General features: G+C 40.3%; 2 protein-coding genes across 4 annotated transcripts in view; both read right to left on the bottom strand.

Annotated features, from left to right (window-relative positions):
• Positions 1-6,894: 6,894 nt before the first annotated feature.
• Positions 6,895-9,008, bottom strand: LOC112552486 (uncharacterized). The gene has a single exon (XM_089073125.1). The coding sequence runs from the start codon at positions 9,005-9,007 to the stop codon at positions 8,702-8,704; it is 306 nt and encodes a 101-aa protein (XP_088929251.1). The 5' UTR covers position 9,008; the 3' UTR covers positions 6,895-8,701.
• Positions 9,009-9,242: 234 nt separating this feature from the next.
• The window catches only part of Ptx1 (pituitary homeobox homolog Ptx1), a 29,297-nt gene continuing 17,442 nt past the window's right edge, over positions 9,243-21,097 (bottom strand). For all 3 annotated transcript variants that reach the window (XM_089073109.1, XM_089073116.1, XM_011636012.2), the window contains exon 4: positions 9,243-10,084. In XM_089073109.1, coding sequence (XP_088929235.1) covers positions 9,254-10,084 — 831 coding nt within the window. In that variant the 3' untranslated portion in view covers positions 9,243-9,253. The remainder of the gene's footprint in view (positions 10,085-21,097) is intronic.

Genomic DNA, 21,097 nt, shown 5'->3' with positions numbered 1-21,097 from the left:
GTCGCTTCTTCCCGCGAGAGACAGACAGACAGACACTCATTCTTTACTTAATTGTGAAAATCCGAGAGGTAGACCATCCTCGGCTTTCCGAATGCTACGCTCGGTTAATGCACCATCCTCGTCGCGCTTGGCAGTCCGGAAAATCGACGATTTTCTTTCCTCTCTCTTTTCCTGCCTGCTGTCTTTTCACCAACGTTTTTTTCTCTACGTTTCTCTACCTCGAGATCTCACCGTTCGTTGGTTTCGGTGTTCACCGACATCGGAGAGAATTAGAAGCGCGAAGAGTGTCGACGACAAACGACGACGACGACGACGACGACGACGACGACGATGAAGCAGTCTTCTCTTTCTACACCCGGTTTCTTCCTTTTCTCTTCTTTCGCCTCTGTTATTCTCCACCTTGGTTCTCCTGCTACTCTATATCGGGGAGCCTCCATTAAATTCATTAGGCCATTAGTGGCTGCAACCCTCCAAGATGGCTCCCGTCGCCTGGCAACGCTCTGCTTCTCCACGCTCACCCTCTCTTCGCTCTTTCTCTCTTTCTCTCTCTTCCTCTGCTTTCTCTATCTTTCTCTATCACTCTCCTAGGTCCAATCTCTCTCTCTCTCTCTCTCTCTCTCTCTCTCTCTCTCTCTCTCTCTCTCTCTCTCTCTCTCGCTCTGGTCCTCGTGGTACCTCCTTCTGTTTCTCCCGCATTTCCCATGAGTTTCCGCTCACTCTCTGGGGTGGGTCTTGGCGGATGTAATTAGATTCAACGAGCGAGAAAAGGGAAGGGCGGAGGGTAGCTACTAGGTTGGAAAAGGTGGTAGCCCAGGAGGTTAGCCTGCTCTCGAGGTACGTCGCTGAAGAGGGCCATTGCCAGAGGATGGCCAAAGGTTTCCTTGTTTCTCCCTGACAATCCCTCCCGACAACCCCTTCCGTTTTTCTTTATTCAAGTTGCCCTCTAAGATAATTTTAACATACATGTACGCACTTTCGGAATTATTTGTCTCAACTTCATACTTACTTAACAAGTAAATTTTATTATTACTTTCTGGAATAATTTCACGTCATCTCTATCCATTTTTATTAATTGCCAGTTCTTTCAACAAAACGGAGCAAAATAGTGAGGATCGATTTTAATATACAAATATTAACAGGATAGTAGTATGATATTTATAATATTTTATATATTTATAAAATTTATAAAGTGAATAATTCTATTTTATAATTAATTTGAAAAGCACAACACTAATCTCACTCTCTATTATTTCCTAAGTTCCTTAGGTTTGTATATGTCTTTTTAAAAATATCTTTATGTGATTGTATAAAATAATAAAATATTTTGATGATTTTCCTTATAATATTTTATATATCAAACATTTATGATTACAAATATAAAATTACACGATTTTATTTTTATATATATATTATGAAATAGTTTTAGAAATACGAATATGACAAGTACAAATCTAATTTTGTCAATGACTCAATGTTGCTGAAAAATTAAAATTTGATTTCTGAAACATTTTCGGCTTTCGCTTTTAAAATGGCAAGTTATTCTCTCGCGTCAGAGATTAGGACGTAACATAGATATGCGACAAAGTGATAGCATAACTATGGGAAGATTAGCCAAGTCAAGACGACGGTGGACAGTGTTGCATTTCTAAACACAGTCTGGAACGCGCTCGTACGAGCGGCTGTTTTCGGGGGTGGCAGAGCAAAGGGGACTCTTAAAATACTCCAAGAGCTTCTAAATCATGGAGGCTTAGTCGCCGTCGTGCGAGCAGGGATTACCTACCTTACTTCAAAGTGCCCTGCAGGTGCAGGCTCTCTGTTTCGAATCCTCTTCCACGACAGAATGTTGAATCATGATGCGTCAGTCGCGCTTAACGATACCGTTCCGTGCGTGCTCGTCGAATGTGCGTTCTTTTTATCCCAACAGTCGACCTTTTCTTTTATGTCGTTACCAGAGGTATCGCAAAGCTCACGCTGCGGAATTCCAATTTAATACACAGTACAGTGGAAAAATATATAATTCACGAATGAAACGTCAAACGTTATGAAATGATATTCTCCGAATTATTTGAATCATATTTCAAATTAAGAATTTAACAAAAAATATTCTGAAATTGTTCGATTAGTTATTCGAAAGTGACAATTTAATTTGATTTTTCTCCAGATCAACACAGTTTGTATCTCCAGGTTTTAAGAGCACTTCTTCGTTAAGTACTAGCAAATTTAAACGCGTGCTTATTTCTGCGAGATTCGTATCGCAAAGCGCTCCGCGCTTTTACCGAAGTAACACCGGGTAAGCCAGAATATTCGGAAGCACGCGGCTAACGATTACCATAAGAATTAAACGTGGGCAGAAACGCGGAGCGATTCTCTCCCCGACGAAGCAACGTCATTTCATTTTCGCGGCAAACGAAACCGAGGAAGAATTCTCCCAATTCTCTAAGCCCCCGCCCTAAGCCCTCAATTTCACTAGAGTAAAAGCTCAACGAGAAGCGTGATAAAATGGCTTCTTATTCCCGCGTTTATATTCAATCTCGGCGCCGACGCCGCAGCCACAAAGGGCTCCATTTGAAACACGTTAGTCGATGCCGTATACGCGGGATAGACACACACGCACACAATGGGGTAGGAGAGAATCACGGTGATGCATTATGTAGTACCCTCGCTGATCCTTATATGCATCTATGCATGGTCTCCGCGACGTACCAACTTTATAGGCGTGCTACAACACTTACCAGCGATCCGAACCGTTAACGTAACCACAACGCACTTTAACAATGTACCTTTAGTCTAAAGACTAAATAGAAAAAATTTTTAAGAAAATTATAAAAAAAAAACCATCTTTCAGGTATCATTCTTCTCATCCTCAAGATGATGATTGTAAAAATGTTAGCAAGAGCATACATATATTTTCAATAAAGACAAAATATATTCTTTCATTTTTAAGAAGTAACAAATTTTTTTATCATAAAATTTTCAAAAAAAAAAAAGAATAAGAGATCTTTCTTGTATCATTTTTTAAATTATTTTCAATTTTAATTTTTATTGAATATGCATCTGATTGTAAACGTTATTGGCGCCAATATGATGGAATTTCGATAATTGTTTTATGGTTAAATATATATAATATAATAAAAAAGAATTTATTATTTTTTCCAGGTAGAACATTGTACTATGTTCATCTCATCACTGCAGCTATTGGCCCATTCGAGTCTCATTTAAAAGAAAATGTGAATACAATTCGATTTTACGATAGCCTGCATACATAAGTACAACGTTTCGCACTCTGACTGATTACTATGAAAACAATCGATGCCAAATAGACCGATCGATGTTGGCTTCCAGATGTTTATTCCAGCATTTATAACAGAATAAAAAAAGTAGTTTATCAAGATGTTGAATGATTTGAAATAAATTTTCTATTACTTTTTAAATATTGTATTGTAGTCTTTTATGCTCATTCATTGGCTTTATTGTTTGACATTCCGCATACAAAGATAAATTTGTGTATAAGCTTTATTTCATTCATTTTGTATTTAATTTAGCAAAAGATTTATGACTTTTCTTGAATAATTTTTATTTTTTCTTTTATATTTTTGAATAATTCAAAATTATTTTATTAAAAATAAAAAAAATTTATAGTATTATTACATATAGAAAAATATTATTAATATGAATTAATACATAATATTTAAATTATGTGTAATCAGTAAAACATTTTTCAAACAAAAATATAAGAAAAAAAATTTACTAATTTTAAATGTACATTCGCAATATGAAAGAGCATTTCGCAATAGCTAAGTTTTACAAATTAAATGACGATTTTGTATCAAAAATTAGTTGTCAGAAAATTTATCTGATTCACTAGAATACAGAACATATTACTTTTGGATTTTACTAATAAATTTCCTGATACAAGAGTCAGCAAGTTTGAAAGTTAAACTTGAGAAAGGTTCACTTGATTCAAGCCAGCAATAACTCGCATACTGATAATAAATAATATATTGTACTTGAGATCTTCTCTATATATGCGAAATACAGTATCATGCATAAAGGACTACAGTGAGTATAGAGAAGCGAAAGACGAGAAGAGAAGAGAATGACGTCATGCAGCAATTACCGTACTTCGAACATTTTACGATTGACATTGATTATGTTTAAGCCTGATATCGGCGGAAAGTGCAAATATGTATATTTCAACTGTTCGAATGTCGAAATATTCCTTTTGATAAAAACAGAAATAAATTGTCTAGAATTTGATAAATTGTCTAGAATTTGATATTTAGCGATGATTATTAAGATGGAACATGGAACATGATCGTTAAATGTTTTTAATTATATTGTCTTTGGTTGAATTACTGACCTTGGTTACACGAGTTGATGACATGAGATAATAACGAGGTGCGGAGTTGTTGCAAAATCCATCAAATGCGTTGGTTACGCCAATGCATAAGAGCGACGATAAGGTCGCGATGATGGCGCAGATACGCGGCCTGGTATCTTTATTACCCCTCGCAAGACACGTTGCTCAAGTTAATGTTAATTGCCATTTTATCTTACTCAGACGTCTGATATTTTGAGCGCGCAAACTTTACGGCGCGTAAACGAGAGAGACGACGAGCCTCGTGAAAACGCTCGTTTCAACTAATAACCGAGATGCGTCAACATTAATTCTTGAGAATAATTATAGGAATAATTACTACAAAAATGTCGAAATGTGTCGTAAGAAATCGTCATATAGATATCTCATCTTAAAGGTGTTCTTCTGTTAAAAGCATTTGTTTCTTATTTTTTTGGCTTATCGAATAACACATTTTGCCACCAATAGATTCTTGCGAATTTAATATAATTCCATAATCGTAAGAATGTCGAGGGAAACTACGGTGACATACAGATCTGCAATATTTGTCCGTCCGAATCGAGGATACGTATGTCGTAAGGCGGCGTCTCAGTACAAGAGAGGAGATTGCGTCCATGGGAGAGCGAGTGCCGTAAGCAAGAACAACATATTCACGAGGCTGTATCGAATTTTATTCCGCGGGTAAATCCTCGAATCTCAACGGGCCTGCGCCTCTTTGCGTCTTTTGCCCCCTCGCGATTCGTCCCGTCTTGAAAATCCACAATCCTCCGCTTCTTTCTCTTCTCGTCTCATGTCGTCCGCGCGCTTTCACTCCACGGAGAGAAGTTTCTGGAGTTACGGTGACTGTTCGTAAGCCGACGGAGACGATGACGGTCCTGGCACGTCTTTTTACTGGCGAAGGTCATTTCATCGGGGAAACGTGGATGGCAGGGTTGTGGCCCACCCTAGCCTACTTCGTTCCATCTCTTCCCACCTCCATCTCTCGTTTTCCTGCCACGTCTCGCTGGAGCTCGTCCGTATTCAAATGTTCGGTCGGGGATGCACGGAGGCGGACGAGAACCGAATTACCTGCTCTGAATTGGAGACCGGTGAAGAAGCGGGGGAAAGACTCGTTGTTACGGAACGAGGCGAGAAGAAAGTAGGACGCCTGGTAGAGAGAAGGCTCCCCTTTTCATTTTTTTTTTGCGAGAATATAGTGTCACGTGATTAAAAATTTCATCGAAATACGAAGCTGGTGTCGTATCTGACAATTTTAATTCAATATACGAAATATAATTATATTCTCTGTTTTAAAAAACGAAATATTTATCAAATACAAATAAAATACACGTGAATGAGAGAAAATTTTTTCAGATATTCTTTTTTTTCTTTCGAATAACAATTTTTTTAATTAACATATTAATTAAGAAAAATTGTATTTTTATTGAGGGAAAAAATATCTGGAAAAATTTCCTCTCAGAGAATTAATTTATTATCAAATATCGTAAGAGTATAAATGTTGTAAGAGTATATAGAAAAAGAACTCTTTTTTTAATCTTTTCTAATTTTTAATGATATAGCGTTTTAAAAGAGTTTGTCACGCTCTTCGAGAGCTTTTTGAGGAAAGTGTCGTGCGCCGTACGAATGATAAGATTACGGAAAAAGATAAGTTGGAAAGATAAAATGCTCTTTGTACATTGGACCTACAATTAAGAGGAATTTTAAACAGCGCGATGGGATTTTACTGAGATCTCGAAAAAATACCGATAACTTTATATTTGTAATATAATTAGAATCTACGGCAATAAATAAGGCCATGTTCACTATATCGCGGTGATGATACGAATCAGCAAATAACACAATCAATGTAATGCATATAATTAGTGTATTACTTTTCGAATGTTATTACTCACCGAATCGCAATAAAACCGGTAGTTTTCTTAATATGCGACTATCATATGCGTATAATAGGGAAACATACGGGCCGTGTGACATCTTATAACTGCTGCGCCATTAACGGCGCCACGATCATTGTAATATACGTTTAGTTTAGTTTAGCACACGAGGGTGGTTGCGAGCCACCGTGCGATCGACCCCTCGCGTGCCAGCCGAGGGTGCATAATTTATCGCCGCCTCGCCCGACCACCGTAATGCAATACGTTACACGCTTGGCATGCATGTGGACTTCGCGTAGGTTATCGATGCTCCCTCAATGTCCGAGGGGCATAACTAACTACCTATAAATAGCACGATCATGTATCGGCATTCATTGCCTAACAGCTCCCTATTTAGACTAATATCTTCTATGACAACACGTAATATGACAACACGAAAAGCAATGTAAAATTGTATTTTCACACCTTTGTGCTTCTGCTCTCGACGCAAATAAAATCATCTTTATGTCTGAGCAGATCGATAAGGCGTTTGTTCAAGCAAAGAGATCTTAAAATCATATCAAAAAATTTGCCAGATCGTAAAATAGTCGGCGTGAAATGAAAAATTGTAATCTTATCGGTGAAACTTTCTGGCGCTGGTAGGGAATATAGAGTTCCGAGGCCTTTGCTTTAGAATAGAATTGGTTTTTATTGTGACTAGATTACAAACGGGGCCTTTTACGGCGCTCAATATCGCCCAGTAGGAACGTTTACACGTAGCGAGTGAGGTGACAAACGGGAATAAAGAACATTCTGCGTGACGTTACGGATCACTCACCGCAGGGACTGGGATATGTGATTACGACGAACATTTGTACGACACTGGGATTCATACAAAATAGCGGTCGTTTCTTACGTCTATCTTACGTAACTATGTCTCGAGCTCTATGGAGATCGGCCGCTTGCTTGTCGACTTCCGAAGTCGGACGATTCGCGTCGCGTGTTTCGTCGTCGTTTCATTTCATCCCGTCAAAATCTCCCCGACGCACCACCACACTCCCCCGTTATGTGTAATAATTTATACAATTATTTCCGTGGCCTCGACGCGCGGCATAATTATTATACATACGTGATATTTTTGGGGTTTAACTTTGGTTTTGTTTTGTCACAACGCGTGATCTATCAAATAATAAGCTACTTATAAAAATAGGACATTTTCGTTGGTTAACGCCTCCCTAATTACACAATATGAAGGGATATACGTATAAGTTAAACGCTGTCATTGGAACGAGAGTACGAATAGTAAGAGGAATCGACGGACTTGAAAAATCCAATTGCACGCGCCGCGCGAGGATACTGTGAATATTGTTTTAATTGTAATTATTCGACAATACTAATTCAGATTTAACGTACGCCTAATCGATAGGATGCTCCTTACTCCATTACACTGTACAATGCATAATTCGCTTATTTACTTACAGCCTACAATATTTTAATATTTTGCTGAATAGTCATTATTATCGTCATTACAATGTAACAATTTTTTGGTATACAGTTACGCCCGGCATAAAGAGCTGGCTACTATACATATCTACAGAATAGTGAGTACGTGATCTGCGAGGGATCTTTTATTAGCGTCGTCGTCCTCAGAAATTAACCCCACTCCACGGTTTCGCGTTAAAAAAAGAGCACGTATCGTATATAATTGGCACATTTACGTTGCATAGCTTTTCGAAGAAACATTATTTTGTTCTTTTATCGCGACATATTCAGCAAATATATTCATATTCGAATAATATGATATTTGCCAAATCAAAAAGATTAGAAAGAAAATTGAGGAGGGGGGTTAAAATTATTTTTTATCGCGGCGAAAGTTTGTACTCCATTAACTTTTATCTTTGTTTTGAATATATGCGAACCCACGAACTCACCGAACTTGTAATTTGCCAATCGCCCGACGTAGTTAATTGCTCGCATAATACATATTATTTACAACGTAATCAAATATTTTTAATTGTAAGTTCTGTCAATATTTCTATCACGACAGACACTGATTCCCTATCCTCAATTTTTGCCCTCAATTTTCACGAAGATTTCGAAATCAATGGTTTAACCATGGTCAGTGAAATTTGAAATTCGTAAAAAGCAAATGTTTGCAATTCTGTGATAAAATTTGCAACGCTTATTTTGATTATAATCGACCATTGATTAATACATTGCAAATGACTTTGTACTTTTATGAATTTTATAAAGGCAGAAATTATTTTAGTATACTCTATACTTTTCAAATTTATTATAATTGAAGATGATTATTTTTGCAATCGGTTCTCAATATTTAATATTCTACTCTAGAAATGTTAAGTATCTCCGAACTGTATTCCATTAGAGAAAGTTATACATTCGATGTTTAATTAAATGAACTAAAATATCGCGATAAATTGGGGAAATCAGGACAACGACATCTCGAGTAGTCGATAAAATTTTACTGGCCTCAATCGTCATCCCGCGGCAAGGACAGCGTCTGCGAGCCGGACGCGATTGGTGGCGTCGTCCAACAATCGAACAATGACGGCCAGTAGCCAGTGGCGGTAGTTGCATGTTGCCAGTAACCAGTTAGTCCAGTCCCACTTCCGGTGGCTGCGCCCGGGCCCCCTACACCGATACCGACTCCCACGCCGATACCACCGGTGGCGGCAGCTACTACCTGTTCAGGATTCACCATACTACTCGCCTCGATAACACTTCGCTCGTCCACTTCCAACTTTTGGTCCGCCGTGGCCCCGTCCTCATCATACATGAGGTAATGCGGGTGCGAGGTCGTCGACGAGGGCGTTGACGACAGCGTCGGCGATGCGGCGGACCTAGGCCTGGGTCACTCTTGCGATCTGAGCTGATTGTCGCTCGGCTGACCTGACACCGCGGCCGCGGCCGCCGCGGCGGCGGAGGGCGGCACCACTTGATTGCCGCCGCCGCTCAGAGAATTTCCAGAATTCGGATTCGCTACGCTATGATGATGGGGGCTAGACGTAGCCCCCGCGTCGCCTCAGACCTGGGCCCTGGCGGTGGCGTTAGCGTGCGCCTCGGGACCACCCGGGGAATGAGGGTTCGCTCCGGCCGCTGTCGTTAACGCATACTGACAGGCGCTGAGACCGCCACCGCCGCCGCCGCCACCGCCACCGCCGACCGAAGACGCTCTCGAGCTTACGGGACTTATACTTCCAGCCGTGGTACCGCCAGTAGTACCGCCCGCGCCGAAAGAACCGCCACCACCGCCACCGTAACCGCTGCTGTGCTGCTTCGCTTTCATTCGCAGCGAGGCGATACTACTCGATGTCATCACCGTGCAGGATTCGGGTGATCGATGATGTGGCGTATAGACCGGCGGTCCATATGGATGATGCGGTGCCGCCGGCGCCGCATACGGACACGCCGCGCCGGATGCGGCAACCGGTGAGCTCGCGACACCGAGTCCGGAACCCATGCCCGGTAACATGGATGTGGCCGCTTGGCCGACCGAAACCGACATGCCGCCCACGTGACTGCCCGCGACCGACGTCGCTGCGGCGTTAAAGGGATTCACTGGGCTGACCTGCGCGTGATGGTGATGATGCGACGCCGCAGGTACGACTGAGCCCAACGTATTCATCCAGGGAAAGCTCTTGCCACTCAACGGCGATGGCACTTTGGCTGCCCAATTGTTGTACGTGCTGTACGAACTGTAGAGTGTGTCGGGATCTGGGAATGGTTGGGCGATGAAGCCATTTAGGCTGGCTGTACTAAAGCCCGACTTGAAATCCGCTGCGGCCTGCGCGGCGGCGTTCATCGCGTTGCGCTCCTTCTTCCGCCATTTCGCCCGCCTGTTCTTGAACCAGACCTGGAAGTAGATGAACAAAGCATTACGAGAAATGTGAACTATTAATTGGTTATTATTATAGTAAGAGAGATTATTTGAGAAATTTAATAGAGATATCGATTATTTTTTCTTTTCGATATTATTCCTATCTTTGGAATAAACAGCATTTTAAAGAGACCCTCTGATCTAATTTTTCATGATATATAGATGTTACCCTCCATCTCGAGATTTCGTTTTTAATGTATATATAGCTCGTATATCGAGAACAAACAAAGGAGGGAATGTACAATGCGAAAAGTTTCTCGCCAGATTTCGTGAACGTTTGCGTGCCATGGGTTATTAGTCACGAACGCAACGAAGAAAACAACGGATAACGGACGACGATATCGCTTCATGGTAGACGGTAGGTGAGTCTCGAGACAAATAGCAAGAAAACCCCGGCGAGCTTCTCCATCCTGAAATATGACGGCGTTAATTCAAGGCGGCCCTTCTACGCTCGATACTACGGCAAACTTCGTCAGCCATTTCCACCCTCTTCCCATCCTTTTGCTCGCCCTTCCTCAAACCTACCTACTCAGCGTCCTTCGACTACGTCGTCTCTCTTTCTTGACGACGCTGTCTCTGTGCTCGCTCTTAACAATTATACGGATGGTTGCGCTCAGATACACGTCGCTCTCGCGTAACTGTAAAGCAAGGGGCGGGAAAATGCGACATACGAAGGGTCGTGGCGTAAGCATTCGACGAAGGGAGGGTCGGATAGTTGGCGGGCAGGAAAATAGGAAGGAAGATACTGAGGGTGAAGCAATGCTGAAGGAGGTCGGTAGAATACTCCGTAAGATGGATGGCCTTACGATCACGCCGTAGAAACGCTAAGAGGCGCGACGGGTCATTGAAAGTGGGGGCGGAAGACTAGCTAATGAAGAATAATGTCCTTTCCTCTCGACGATTATTCTCGGAACGTCGCGTAACAGCCCGAACTTGCTAGTAACCTTCATTATATAATTAAACGGAATTATCTTAAGAAAATAATAATAGTGAATATAAGTAGATAAAAAGTAATTTCGAAATTTTAAAATAAAAATCTTGTTTCCTAACTTATTTCCTAACTTATTTTATATTGATTTTTTTTAAGGAGCAGTTTTATTCTTATCATTATATTATATTTATACTTTTATTATTAATATGTACTATTAATCTTACCATTACATGGTAAGATTAATAGTAACAACAAAGAGTTGTTACTATGTATTGTTTAATTTTTTGTCATAAAAAATGGATTATTTTTTATTTATATTTGCAGAAAAGATTTATATATGGCTGCGCGTTTTTTTTTTGTCGCATTGGTAAATCGCACGAGAAACATCATTGAATTTTACGAAGCGGGCCGGTAGTCGCGACACCATTGGAGACGATGGTAAGCCAGGAGGGAGTAAATTCGATAGGACAGAATGGTACGGCGGGCGAAAGATGCCGCGAGAGAATCAATAAACTCTCGCGCAAAGGCGCATCGTGTACACACAAGATGCCGCGCCCATAAACTTTAACAGCGTCGCAAAATCTCCACTGAATGAAGAATGACTGGGAGAATCTTAATGCTCTTGATTCGTAAGTTCGTCGATGAATGTACGCTCGGTACTTGAGGGGAAACCATCGCTTGACCGACTGGACCGATTCCAGCTATTGATCAAATAATCGTGAGAGGAATCCCGACGTAAATATACCAACAAGCGTATTATAATTCAGTAATAATTTATGTTGTAATTAATTGGTACATTAGATTAATCTCATTAATAGCTATTTCCAATCCAATTTGATGAATGATGATATCTACAAAATACTCATGTAACGGGTTACGTAAAATCTGTTTTTGGTAAGTAAAATTTCACATTGGCCGGCAGTTGTGTAATTCTTAATAAATTAAAAAATTATGATATTAAAGCGTCAGGTCGATTCTCGATGATGTTTGAAATACGATCTCGGATGTGACTGGATTGACGCGATAAATCGAATCCACTGTTTTCCGCCTGGCAACCGGCTCGGAGAACAATGGCTGCGTCACATCATTCGGGCAATAAAACCTCATCAAATCACGACCCCTCGCCACCATGTAAGCCTTCGTTCGTTCTCTTTCTCTTTCTCTCTCGTGCACACGTTCGGCTCAATCTACGAAAGCTTATATAAATGTAATGAGACCGTGACCGGGGATGCCTCATCAATCACACCCCCTACGGTCCTCCCCCGTCCTGTCCCATTCTATCGTTGGTGTCGCTCTTCCCTACGGTCGTCTTCCGCGCCGCACATACGTCTACGTGCTACATAGACACCCTCGAACACCGCACCGGCCCGTCCGCGGTAATCCCGTGACTTAACATCGGGCTCCGGGCTCTCCGGGTAACCGCGATTTGTTCCATTGCGCTCAGAAGTTGCGCGCCACGCCGTGCCGTTAGTTCCTTGGTCAAGAGAGTCTTACAGCCGAGTCTTACCAAAACCCGGCTCTTGAGTAAGGCCTATTTAAGCGGAACAGTTTTCATCCCATCGCACCAAGATATCCTTTTATAGCGCCAATTTGTAGCGTCATTTATAAATATGTTCATGAGTCTTAAATTTGTAAGGCTTAGTAGCTGATCTTTGGTGAAATTAGCTTGAAATATTTATTTATATTTATGAGGTGCATTTGTGTGAAATGAATATCGTTATTTGTCTGAGCTTTTTTTGAATTTTGTTAAATATTTTTTATTGAGTAAATCAATAATCTTCGTGTATGTAATATACATATTTTTAAAATGATGAGAATGAATTACATCAAATATCGACTGTTACAGTTAAAAGCAAATTGCTATTTGCCTAAAATCTATATGAAACTGCATTGGTAAGTTTTATCGGCGATTAATTATATTCTTTCAAATGCAAACTATAATAAAAGCTTTAAAATAAACTGTGTGTAGAAATAAAAATTTTTTTATACTATTTTGTTTCCTCTGTCAACATTAGTTTATTACAAAATATAAGAAATTTTAAAATATCAACGCGACATATAATCATCAAAAATATGATATAAATCTTTCAACGTAATGTTTTATGTTTTTGTGCGTCTAGATTAACGATCTCGTTCATTCCGTGTGAAACGTTCGCATGAGTTCGTGCGAGATCGCATCCTTTAGGTTGAAGGAGGAAGAAGGAGAGAGAAACCGGAGGACGAGCTGAAGAAGGAGGCTGTGGGAGACGGTAGAAGGGAGAGAAACCTGACATTCGTAGGGTGGAGATGGTGATGGTGGCGCGTCGGAGGGGAAACTCGAGGGGGAGTCTGAGGGAAGGTTAGTCGTGGGTGTAGAGAAAGACAGGGAGAGACAGAGAGTGAAAGAGAGAGTGAGAGAGAAGAAGAGACGCATGGACGAGGAAACGGAGGTGGAGGTGGAGGAGGATAATATTGATCCCCCGTAGCCCCGCCCCTCCTCGCCCAGCCGACGCCATCATTATATTATCCACCATCCCTCCGTCTCCGTTTCCGACGTATCGCACACCTACGACCTCTCGAAATTCGCAAAATTATCCTGGCTGTGCACGCGCATTGCTTGTGTTCTTGAAGACGAACATTTTAAAAAACGAGGAAAAGCGTGGAGACTATTCTTATGTTCACCATTTGTGTTTCTCGACCGTTCCTCTTCGGCCCCGTATCACTTCCTTAACCCTCCTCCGCCATCCTTGTTTCGCTTCTATGTCTTTTCACATCGAAGGAAAAGGGATAGAAAATGGCTCGAGGAGGAGCGTTGCCGTGCCACGAAGGATTCCCGAAAATCTTGGGAGGACCAGCGCGCGTGCGAAAGCGCCACTTCATTAAAAATAAATTCCGTGAAGGAGCCGACGGATATCTAGGGGCTTCGCGAGGATTTCACGCCGTAGACTCGCTTCCTCATTCTCTCTCGCTCTATCTCTCTTTACATCTCGTGCCTTCGTCCATTTCTTTCGTCTATCCATAATTCGGTACGCTTTCCTCGTTTGTCTCGTGAATCCGTTGTTCACATCGATGTTCTCCATTTTTCTCTTCCTTTGATTATTTGATTATACTGTGAAATAGTTTTAACTGGTGCCTTACCTCTTTATTGCATAGTAAAATATTTGTTGTTACGGAAATGTTTAAGTTTTTATATTATTGTTTTTACAAATGATATAATTTTTTGAACATTTTAACTTTAGAAATAATAATTTGTAAATACTTAAAAAAATTCGTAAATATTATGAAATGTATGGAATAAATTGTATCTATGTTAAAAATATTTCATGAAAAATATGTAGAAAAAAATTATAAATTAATAAATTTTATTTTACTTCTTGATCAATCGCATAATATTTAATATATACTTAATATTTAATATATTAATATTAAATATATATTATAAAATTTTTAACACATTTATGACACATCAATTTCAAAAGTTACTATTTCTTTAGTTTTTCCAAAATTTAATAATTTGTATCATGTATTACATCGCATCGTTATCGAATATGTATTATTAACATTATTAGCATTATCGTTATTATCAAACAAACTTTTATCCCATCATTATTTGACTTGATAGTGATCGCGTTACGTCACGTTATAAAAATCATGACTATTGTCGTTATGAAAAGCGCAAGCAATTACCGTAGCGAACAAACAGGTGCGATAACGTCCGTAGTTACGTGCCGAAAACACGACGGCGGAGGTGCGACACTACTTCGTTAAAAGTAAATTCCGTGAAGTATACCGCCGGATATCCGGGGCTTCGCGGGGATTTGACGGTGGCGCGAAGGTGGAAACCTTTTGTCTGTCGGGAATAAGCGGTTCACCACTCGTAACTTTGAACTACTCCTACATCTCTTTGCGAAAGCTCTCGCGACACCGTCCGCGATTTATAACAACATCCGCTTTCTCTCGCTCGAGCGCCGCCGGCGCCGTCTCGCTGGAGCTTGAAAGAAAAGTTCATGGCGCTGCTAATTTCTGTCGATATTCTTGAGCGCCCTGCCATTCGTTCAGAATCGATTAATCCCACTTACAGTTATGCAAAACAACATCTCCGTAATTTTTAAGTGATTCATCTTGTGAAAAAAATAAATACTTTCGGTATACGAAGAAGGCAGCTGCTCGCTTATGGCAGGCTCGCTTACCGCGACCATCATGGCTGCCAGGATGAATTCTCCTTCTCCTCCTCTCTCCTCTCCTTCCGCTTTTTCTCCTGCTTTCTCCCTGCGGTATTTCTTTCTATTCCAGTTTTGATCCCCCTTTTTTTTCCTCTCATCCTGAATAGATCTCTTTTTCTCTTTCTTTCTGCCGTCTCTACACCCGCACTGTACCCGCACACATTCTCGCATGCGAAATACACTCCGTCTTCTGGCCGGCCTCCCTCTCTTCGTTCTCTTCCTTACCTCTTCTCATGCCCTCCACACCCGTCTCAGTCTCGGGTTCCAACAGTGGCGTCTCCATAAATCTCGCTATAACGCCGAGATGGATCAGCGAGAATGGCCACGTCCGACACGGGGGAAACGGGACGCGGCTGCGTTTGTATCGTTGCACATACCGCTGTGCATATGTAGTCGGTGCGCACGCGTGTGTGTTTCGAGGGTAGGATCGGTACGAATACGCCTCGGGTCGGTGAACACGCAGCAAACACGGCAAACCATCGGCTATCAGGAGTGGATACGAATAAAATTCGTCACGTCCGCAACAACGAACCCCGTTCACGCGTATATCAACAACTTGGGGGATCGGAATGGGTCGATGTTGTTTCTCAATTTAGAGAGGAAAGAAATTTTATGTTTGAATATGTGATAGTCATCCTTTGTCGTATATCGATATGTAATAATCATCTCATCGATCCCTTATATGTTTAACTCAAACTATTGTTTAATTCAAACACAATATTGTATACATATTGTATCGATGTATAGATATTCCAATCGAGAAGAATTTTATTCTACTCGAAATGCAGCCAATAATTATCGGGACATATGAAACAATTGTTAATGATTACGAGTCCGAAAGGTGCTTTTGAGTATTGACAGTTCAGGATTGAAAATTGAGGAGTGAGACGTTACGTGGGAATTTCCGTGGGAATTTCTAAAGTTTTTCTATTTGAATTGCTTATATTCTTGTATTTTATTGTGCTTTGCGATCGGAAGGATACAGCCGACGGAAACGAGAAATCGTTCGTGTTAAAGCGTCGCGGAGGGCGGCGCTGAACGATACAAACGGCGTATGAGCCGGCGCGTATGATACGGAATGGGAAGCTGGGCTTTCTCCATCTCTTTCTCTCTCTCTCTCTCTCACACAGGGTGAGTAGTTTTATGGATTTTTTTTTATCGTTGTGCTGGTGGACCGTAACAGCTGCACAGCCGGTGGGATTCGGATATTCAATGTCGGCGTACCTGTATGGATATTAAATTAACACCCGTAAGCCGCGAGTATTAACAACTTTGCAAAAGATTATACGAGATTATGAGCTCAAGCGGAACACGTGATTTTTAATGCCGCCGTCCCCATCCTACTAGCTCTCGAGGCTTCTCCATTTCTTTGTAATTTATAAATAGTTACGGCTCATTGCCCGCGTTCACCGCTGATTCGTTTCCAGTTAAATATACTTTTTTCCGTTCCTTCTTTTTTTATTCGTCTATGTCGAACTTGGAGAGCCGTGATTCTTTCGCAATATCGGCGTAAGGATGCTTATACGAATTTATTGCCAAGCATTAGAATTACATAGTTCCATTGTTTTTGCTTTTCTTCGTTAATTCAATTTAAAGAATTATCAACTAAAAATATCAAGATAAATGCATTGATAACTTAGAAAAGATATGTACCGTTACATTTATTTTCTTATTAAGTGTATGTAATATTAAGTGTATATAAATATTAAATATATAATAATATCTTGTAATTATATTACTATTGTATTTTAAGTAAAGTAATAATCTAACTAAAATTTTAAAAGTTTTTAATGTTGATTAAGTTTAAATTTCAAATCGTTATTTTACGCAAACAAGAGAATTATTTTGAAAAAGCTATATCTAGATTATATTTTAAGATTATATTTTGAAGTACATAATTTTTTATTTTTTTATGCATTTTTTTATCTTATTTCCTTTTGAATGAATTTATATCTCGTCGTATTTTCTACTTTGTTGCAACGTTCATAGACAAAGCAAGCACGATTTTATTTTGCGAACTATATATTTGTTTCGCGAATTTCTTCCGCGATCATTGACGTTAAAATCTTGAAAATATTGTTTATTACGATAAACGATTGTCACCGGAAGAATGATTAATTGATTTTAAAACGTTATCTGAAAATCTTGTATTCTTCGACTTTGATTGTGCGAAATATGAAAATATCAATTGTGTAAGATTAGTAGGAAAAATTGATATTTATAAGATTTTAATATTGTATCAAAGTAAGTTCGCAAAATTTTAATCTCAAATAGTAAAATATATATAATATTTCTAAGCGTTATATAAAGTTGTTTATAATTATTTATCCATATTTGTTTATGATCGATATAACTTATTTAATATAAAACATTTTATTTGATTCAATGCAAAATTAGATTAAATTTTTGAAAAATTTTGAAAGTTCCAGCGTTTCGCAACAGAATTGCAAAAACGCATTGCAACGTTCTGTATCAAAAATACAATACCCGATAGAAGATTAACTGCCGCCGATTCAAATCCTGATTCGCCTGTAGAGTACGCGCAGCTCGCCCTTTGCCATTTTTCATCTCGTTCAACGTGATATTAACTTGAAAACGGCCATTCTCGGACATTATCGTAAAGCCGATCGTATCTCCGCTTCGACTCGCTCTAAAGCTGAAGTTGGGATCAAAGGGAGCCTTTCGAGATAAAAACTTACAATGCCTAACATTAAATTGAATCTGACCGTCTCAATTTATCGTATATTATATTAAATATATGTTTACTACTAAATAAATACTAAATATTTACAGTAACTGTCGTTTTTGGCGTATTCTTATGTTTATCTCTTTTAAGTGTAGCTTTTAAAGTCATATCTTGTTGTAAATCTGAAACAATTGTATATCTATAAAAATATATCTATAAAAATTTTAGATTTTACGTTTTTCCTTTAAATTTTTTATGTGAAAGATTCAAGATTTTGTATCACACAGAATATTATTTCATTAAACATGTTTACTATTGGTCCTTCTACTTTAGAATAATAATTTATTATACGAATTTTAATATTACGATAATAATCTAATATCGCTATTCATTATTTAAATATTATTACCATTTATTTTAGGAGCACTATTGTTACAATACGCGTGCTATACGAGCTCTACTACGATCTATTTTTCTCCGTTAATCGTCGCTGCGCTCCGAAAGCCCAAGACAATCGCTACGTAGTACTTTTCGCGTTTATCAGAACTTACGAGCTGGCGATGGCCATCAGAATGGCCAACCAAGCCAGGCAGCCAGCAGCTGCCGTGGATTCAACGTTAAACCCGCGTAACCGTGGAAGCGCGGATCGAATTGGAGATGCGAGAGGCGCGGTCGCACGATGCGTTTGCATAGGATGCGTCGCGATGCAAATCGGCCCGCGTGATACGAACGAGATCCGGCGAGCGGATGAACGGGCGGGCGATGCATCGCAGTGCAGCCGAGTGTGTGCAGCGGAATGCAGCCGAGCGTTGCGCGGCGAGGCTAAAGGTAATAATTGATATATAGCGATAGCATTGGCCGCTGACAGCCGCTAACCCGGCCGAATACGGATGACACCCGGTAATCCTCACTCTCATACCGGTTAGTGTCCACCTATATTCCGCGGCGTCCCATTTCCCATTCCCATGGCGTGTAAGCTCGGTTCCTCTCTCCCGCATTCTCTCTCTCTCTCTCTCTTTCTCTCTCTCTCTCTCTTCCTCCCTCCCTTCCTCTTCCCCTTCCCTTTCGATCCCTCTCGTTCGCGCAACCCCTTCGCCCGCCAGACCAGGCTGAGGTATACAGACATTGGATGTGTGTCGGTTGCGCCGCAATCAGGGATCCAGGAGGGTGGATGATTGCGCGCAGAGGAAGAGAGAGAGGGAACGGGAATTGGATAGAGAACCGGAAGGAGAGAAGGAGAGATCTGTAGAGTGTGTAGAGAAAGAAAGACAGAGCGGTACACTGCCACTGGAGGCTGGAGCACAGAGCGACTCTCGTGCACCAGCCAGAGCGCCGCCGCGAGGTGTGCGGTGCAACCATACTAATCCGCCGATGGATTTATGGTCTTAATCACCGGCGGATTATCTCGGACAGCCGCGCTCTGCTGCCACCGACCGAAACATACGCCTGCCTCTTTGCAGATAACTGTACCCGGCTTCGCGCTCGGCCTCTCTTTCTCGCAGTTCCTCTCTCTTCGCTCTATCTCTCTCGTCGACTCTTCGGTATCTTTCTCTTCGTTCTCCTCTCCAATATGACGTTTTCGGATCTTTTACCCGACACTAGGGATTTCTATGACGTTACGTTACGCTGAGGAAACGAGTCCTAAAGATAACACGTGATGTGTTGATATTACGCATGGAGCAATATTCAAATTCATCAGAAACTTTAAGATTTCTTTTGCTCATAAATATTTCGCTAATGCTTTATAAAAGATATTACATGTATTAGCTCCTGCTTGGTAAACAGAAATTTCCGTGATAAAATTTGTATACAGGTGGGCTTGTTCTGTAGTACAGTTCTATTATTTTCCATTACGAGCACGAGTTAGACTCTGAACTAATGAGGGTCGCATGAAAGGATGTCTTTCGCACTTGAAGTAAGCGCGCGCGGAGGTAGGTTTAAAATGAAGAATATCTCCATAATGGCGTTACAGTTTGCGAACGAGCGACGGCCGGGGATCTGCAGCGTTTTGGTACATGGCGTATAGCACCGTGGCGGGAACACCGTACCACGCTACGTGTGGTTCTATAAATCCACCGGGGCTTACTGGCGCAAAGCCTCCCCTGTGGCCTGCGCGCGGCACTCTCACCTCTTTCCCCATGTGACCTCCTATCTGCCCACTCTCTTCCACCCTTGTGTCCACCTCCCTCTGCCCCGTGCCTTGTTCACGCACACTTCTTCCATACTTTGCCGTCTCGCAATGCCAACCACTCGGAACGTCCCGACGAAACGCAAGCAGGCCGCCGGGATTTCGAGAAACATGTCTGGCCGCTCGCTTGATCCGCTTCGAAGTCACTCGGACTTGGGCCGCGCGCGATCCGTCGTTTGTTCGCGAATCAAGTTGCGGAGACACCACGGCAAGAGGATTTATACAATGCTTACGGATCCGCGAACTTTCTAACAGTCTACCTTCTTCAATGTCATTTTGTCGCAAAATTATTTTTCTTTTGCAATCTCAGAAAAGTATCGTTCAAGAAATATTTTTATTTGTCCTTATATTGATATATCTCGAATCCATAAAAATGTGATTATACGAAATTCTGATTATAAATATTTAGAGTTTAATATTTCTAATATATACAGATGAATTTCGTTAAGTGTGTATTGGAGTGAATTTTCTTATGAATTTAAATTTCATCGCACGTCAAAATCATAAAAATATCTGTAAAAGAAAGATAATTCAACTAATAATTAAATGGATTTGTCTTAAAGTTTTTATTTATTTACAAATTTATCTACAGTAACTTACATTTTTTTAGTAATATGAAGTAATTAATAAAATTATAAAAGATTTCTAATAATATCATCACGTGTATAAGAATGTGACATTAATTTCAATTCTATAATTTTTGCATAATTTAATTACATATTTTGATCGATTCTAAATTTATTTAGAACAAGCAAAGAGAAATTGTTGAAAAATTTTCTTGAATAGTAATTTCAATTCATTAATCTTTAATAATATTTAAAACTTTTCATTATTTTCCTTATCTTGACAAACCATTCTACAAGATGTATAGACTTCGCTAATGCAAGACATAAAGATATCATCCGCAGTCAGCAGATTGTTATTTTTGTAATCAATACTTTGACGTTTCAATGCATCCATTGTGGATGTCTGCTTTATTCAT

The sequence above is a fragment of the Pogonomyrmex barbatus genome, unplaced genomic scaffold (assembly GCF_055798465.1).
Source record: "Pogonomyrmex barbatus isolate J1 unplaced genomic scaffold, ASM5579846v1 scaffold1, whole genome shotgun sequence".
In the NCBI taxonomy this organism is placed as follows: Eukaryota; Metazoa; Arthropoda; class Insecta; order Hymenoptera; family Formicidae; genus Pogonomyrmex; species Pogonomyrmex barbatus.
Note: the sequence above shows the minus strand (reverse complement) of the source record. Positions and strands in the feature narration are given on the sequence as shown.

Excerpts from the sequence above, each read along its gene's own strand:
- LOC112552486 (XM_089073125.1), bottom strand. The coding sequence starts at position 9,007 with ATGTATGATGAGGACGGGGCCACGGCGGACCAAAAGTTGGAAGTGGAC.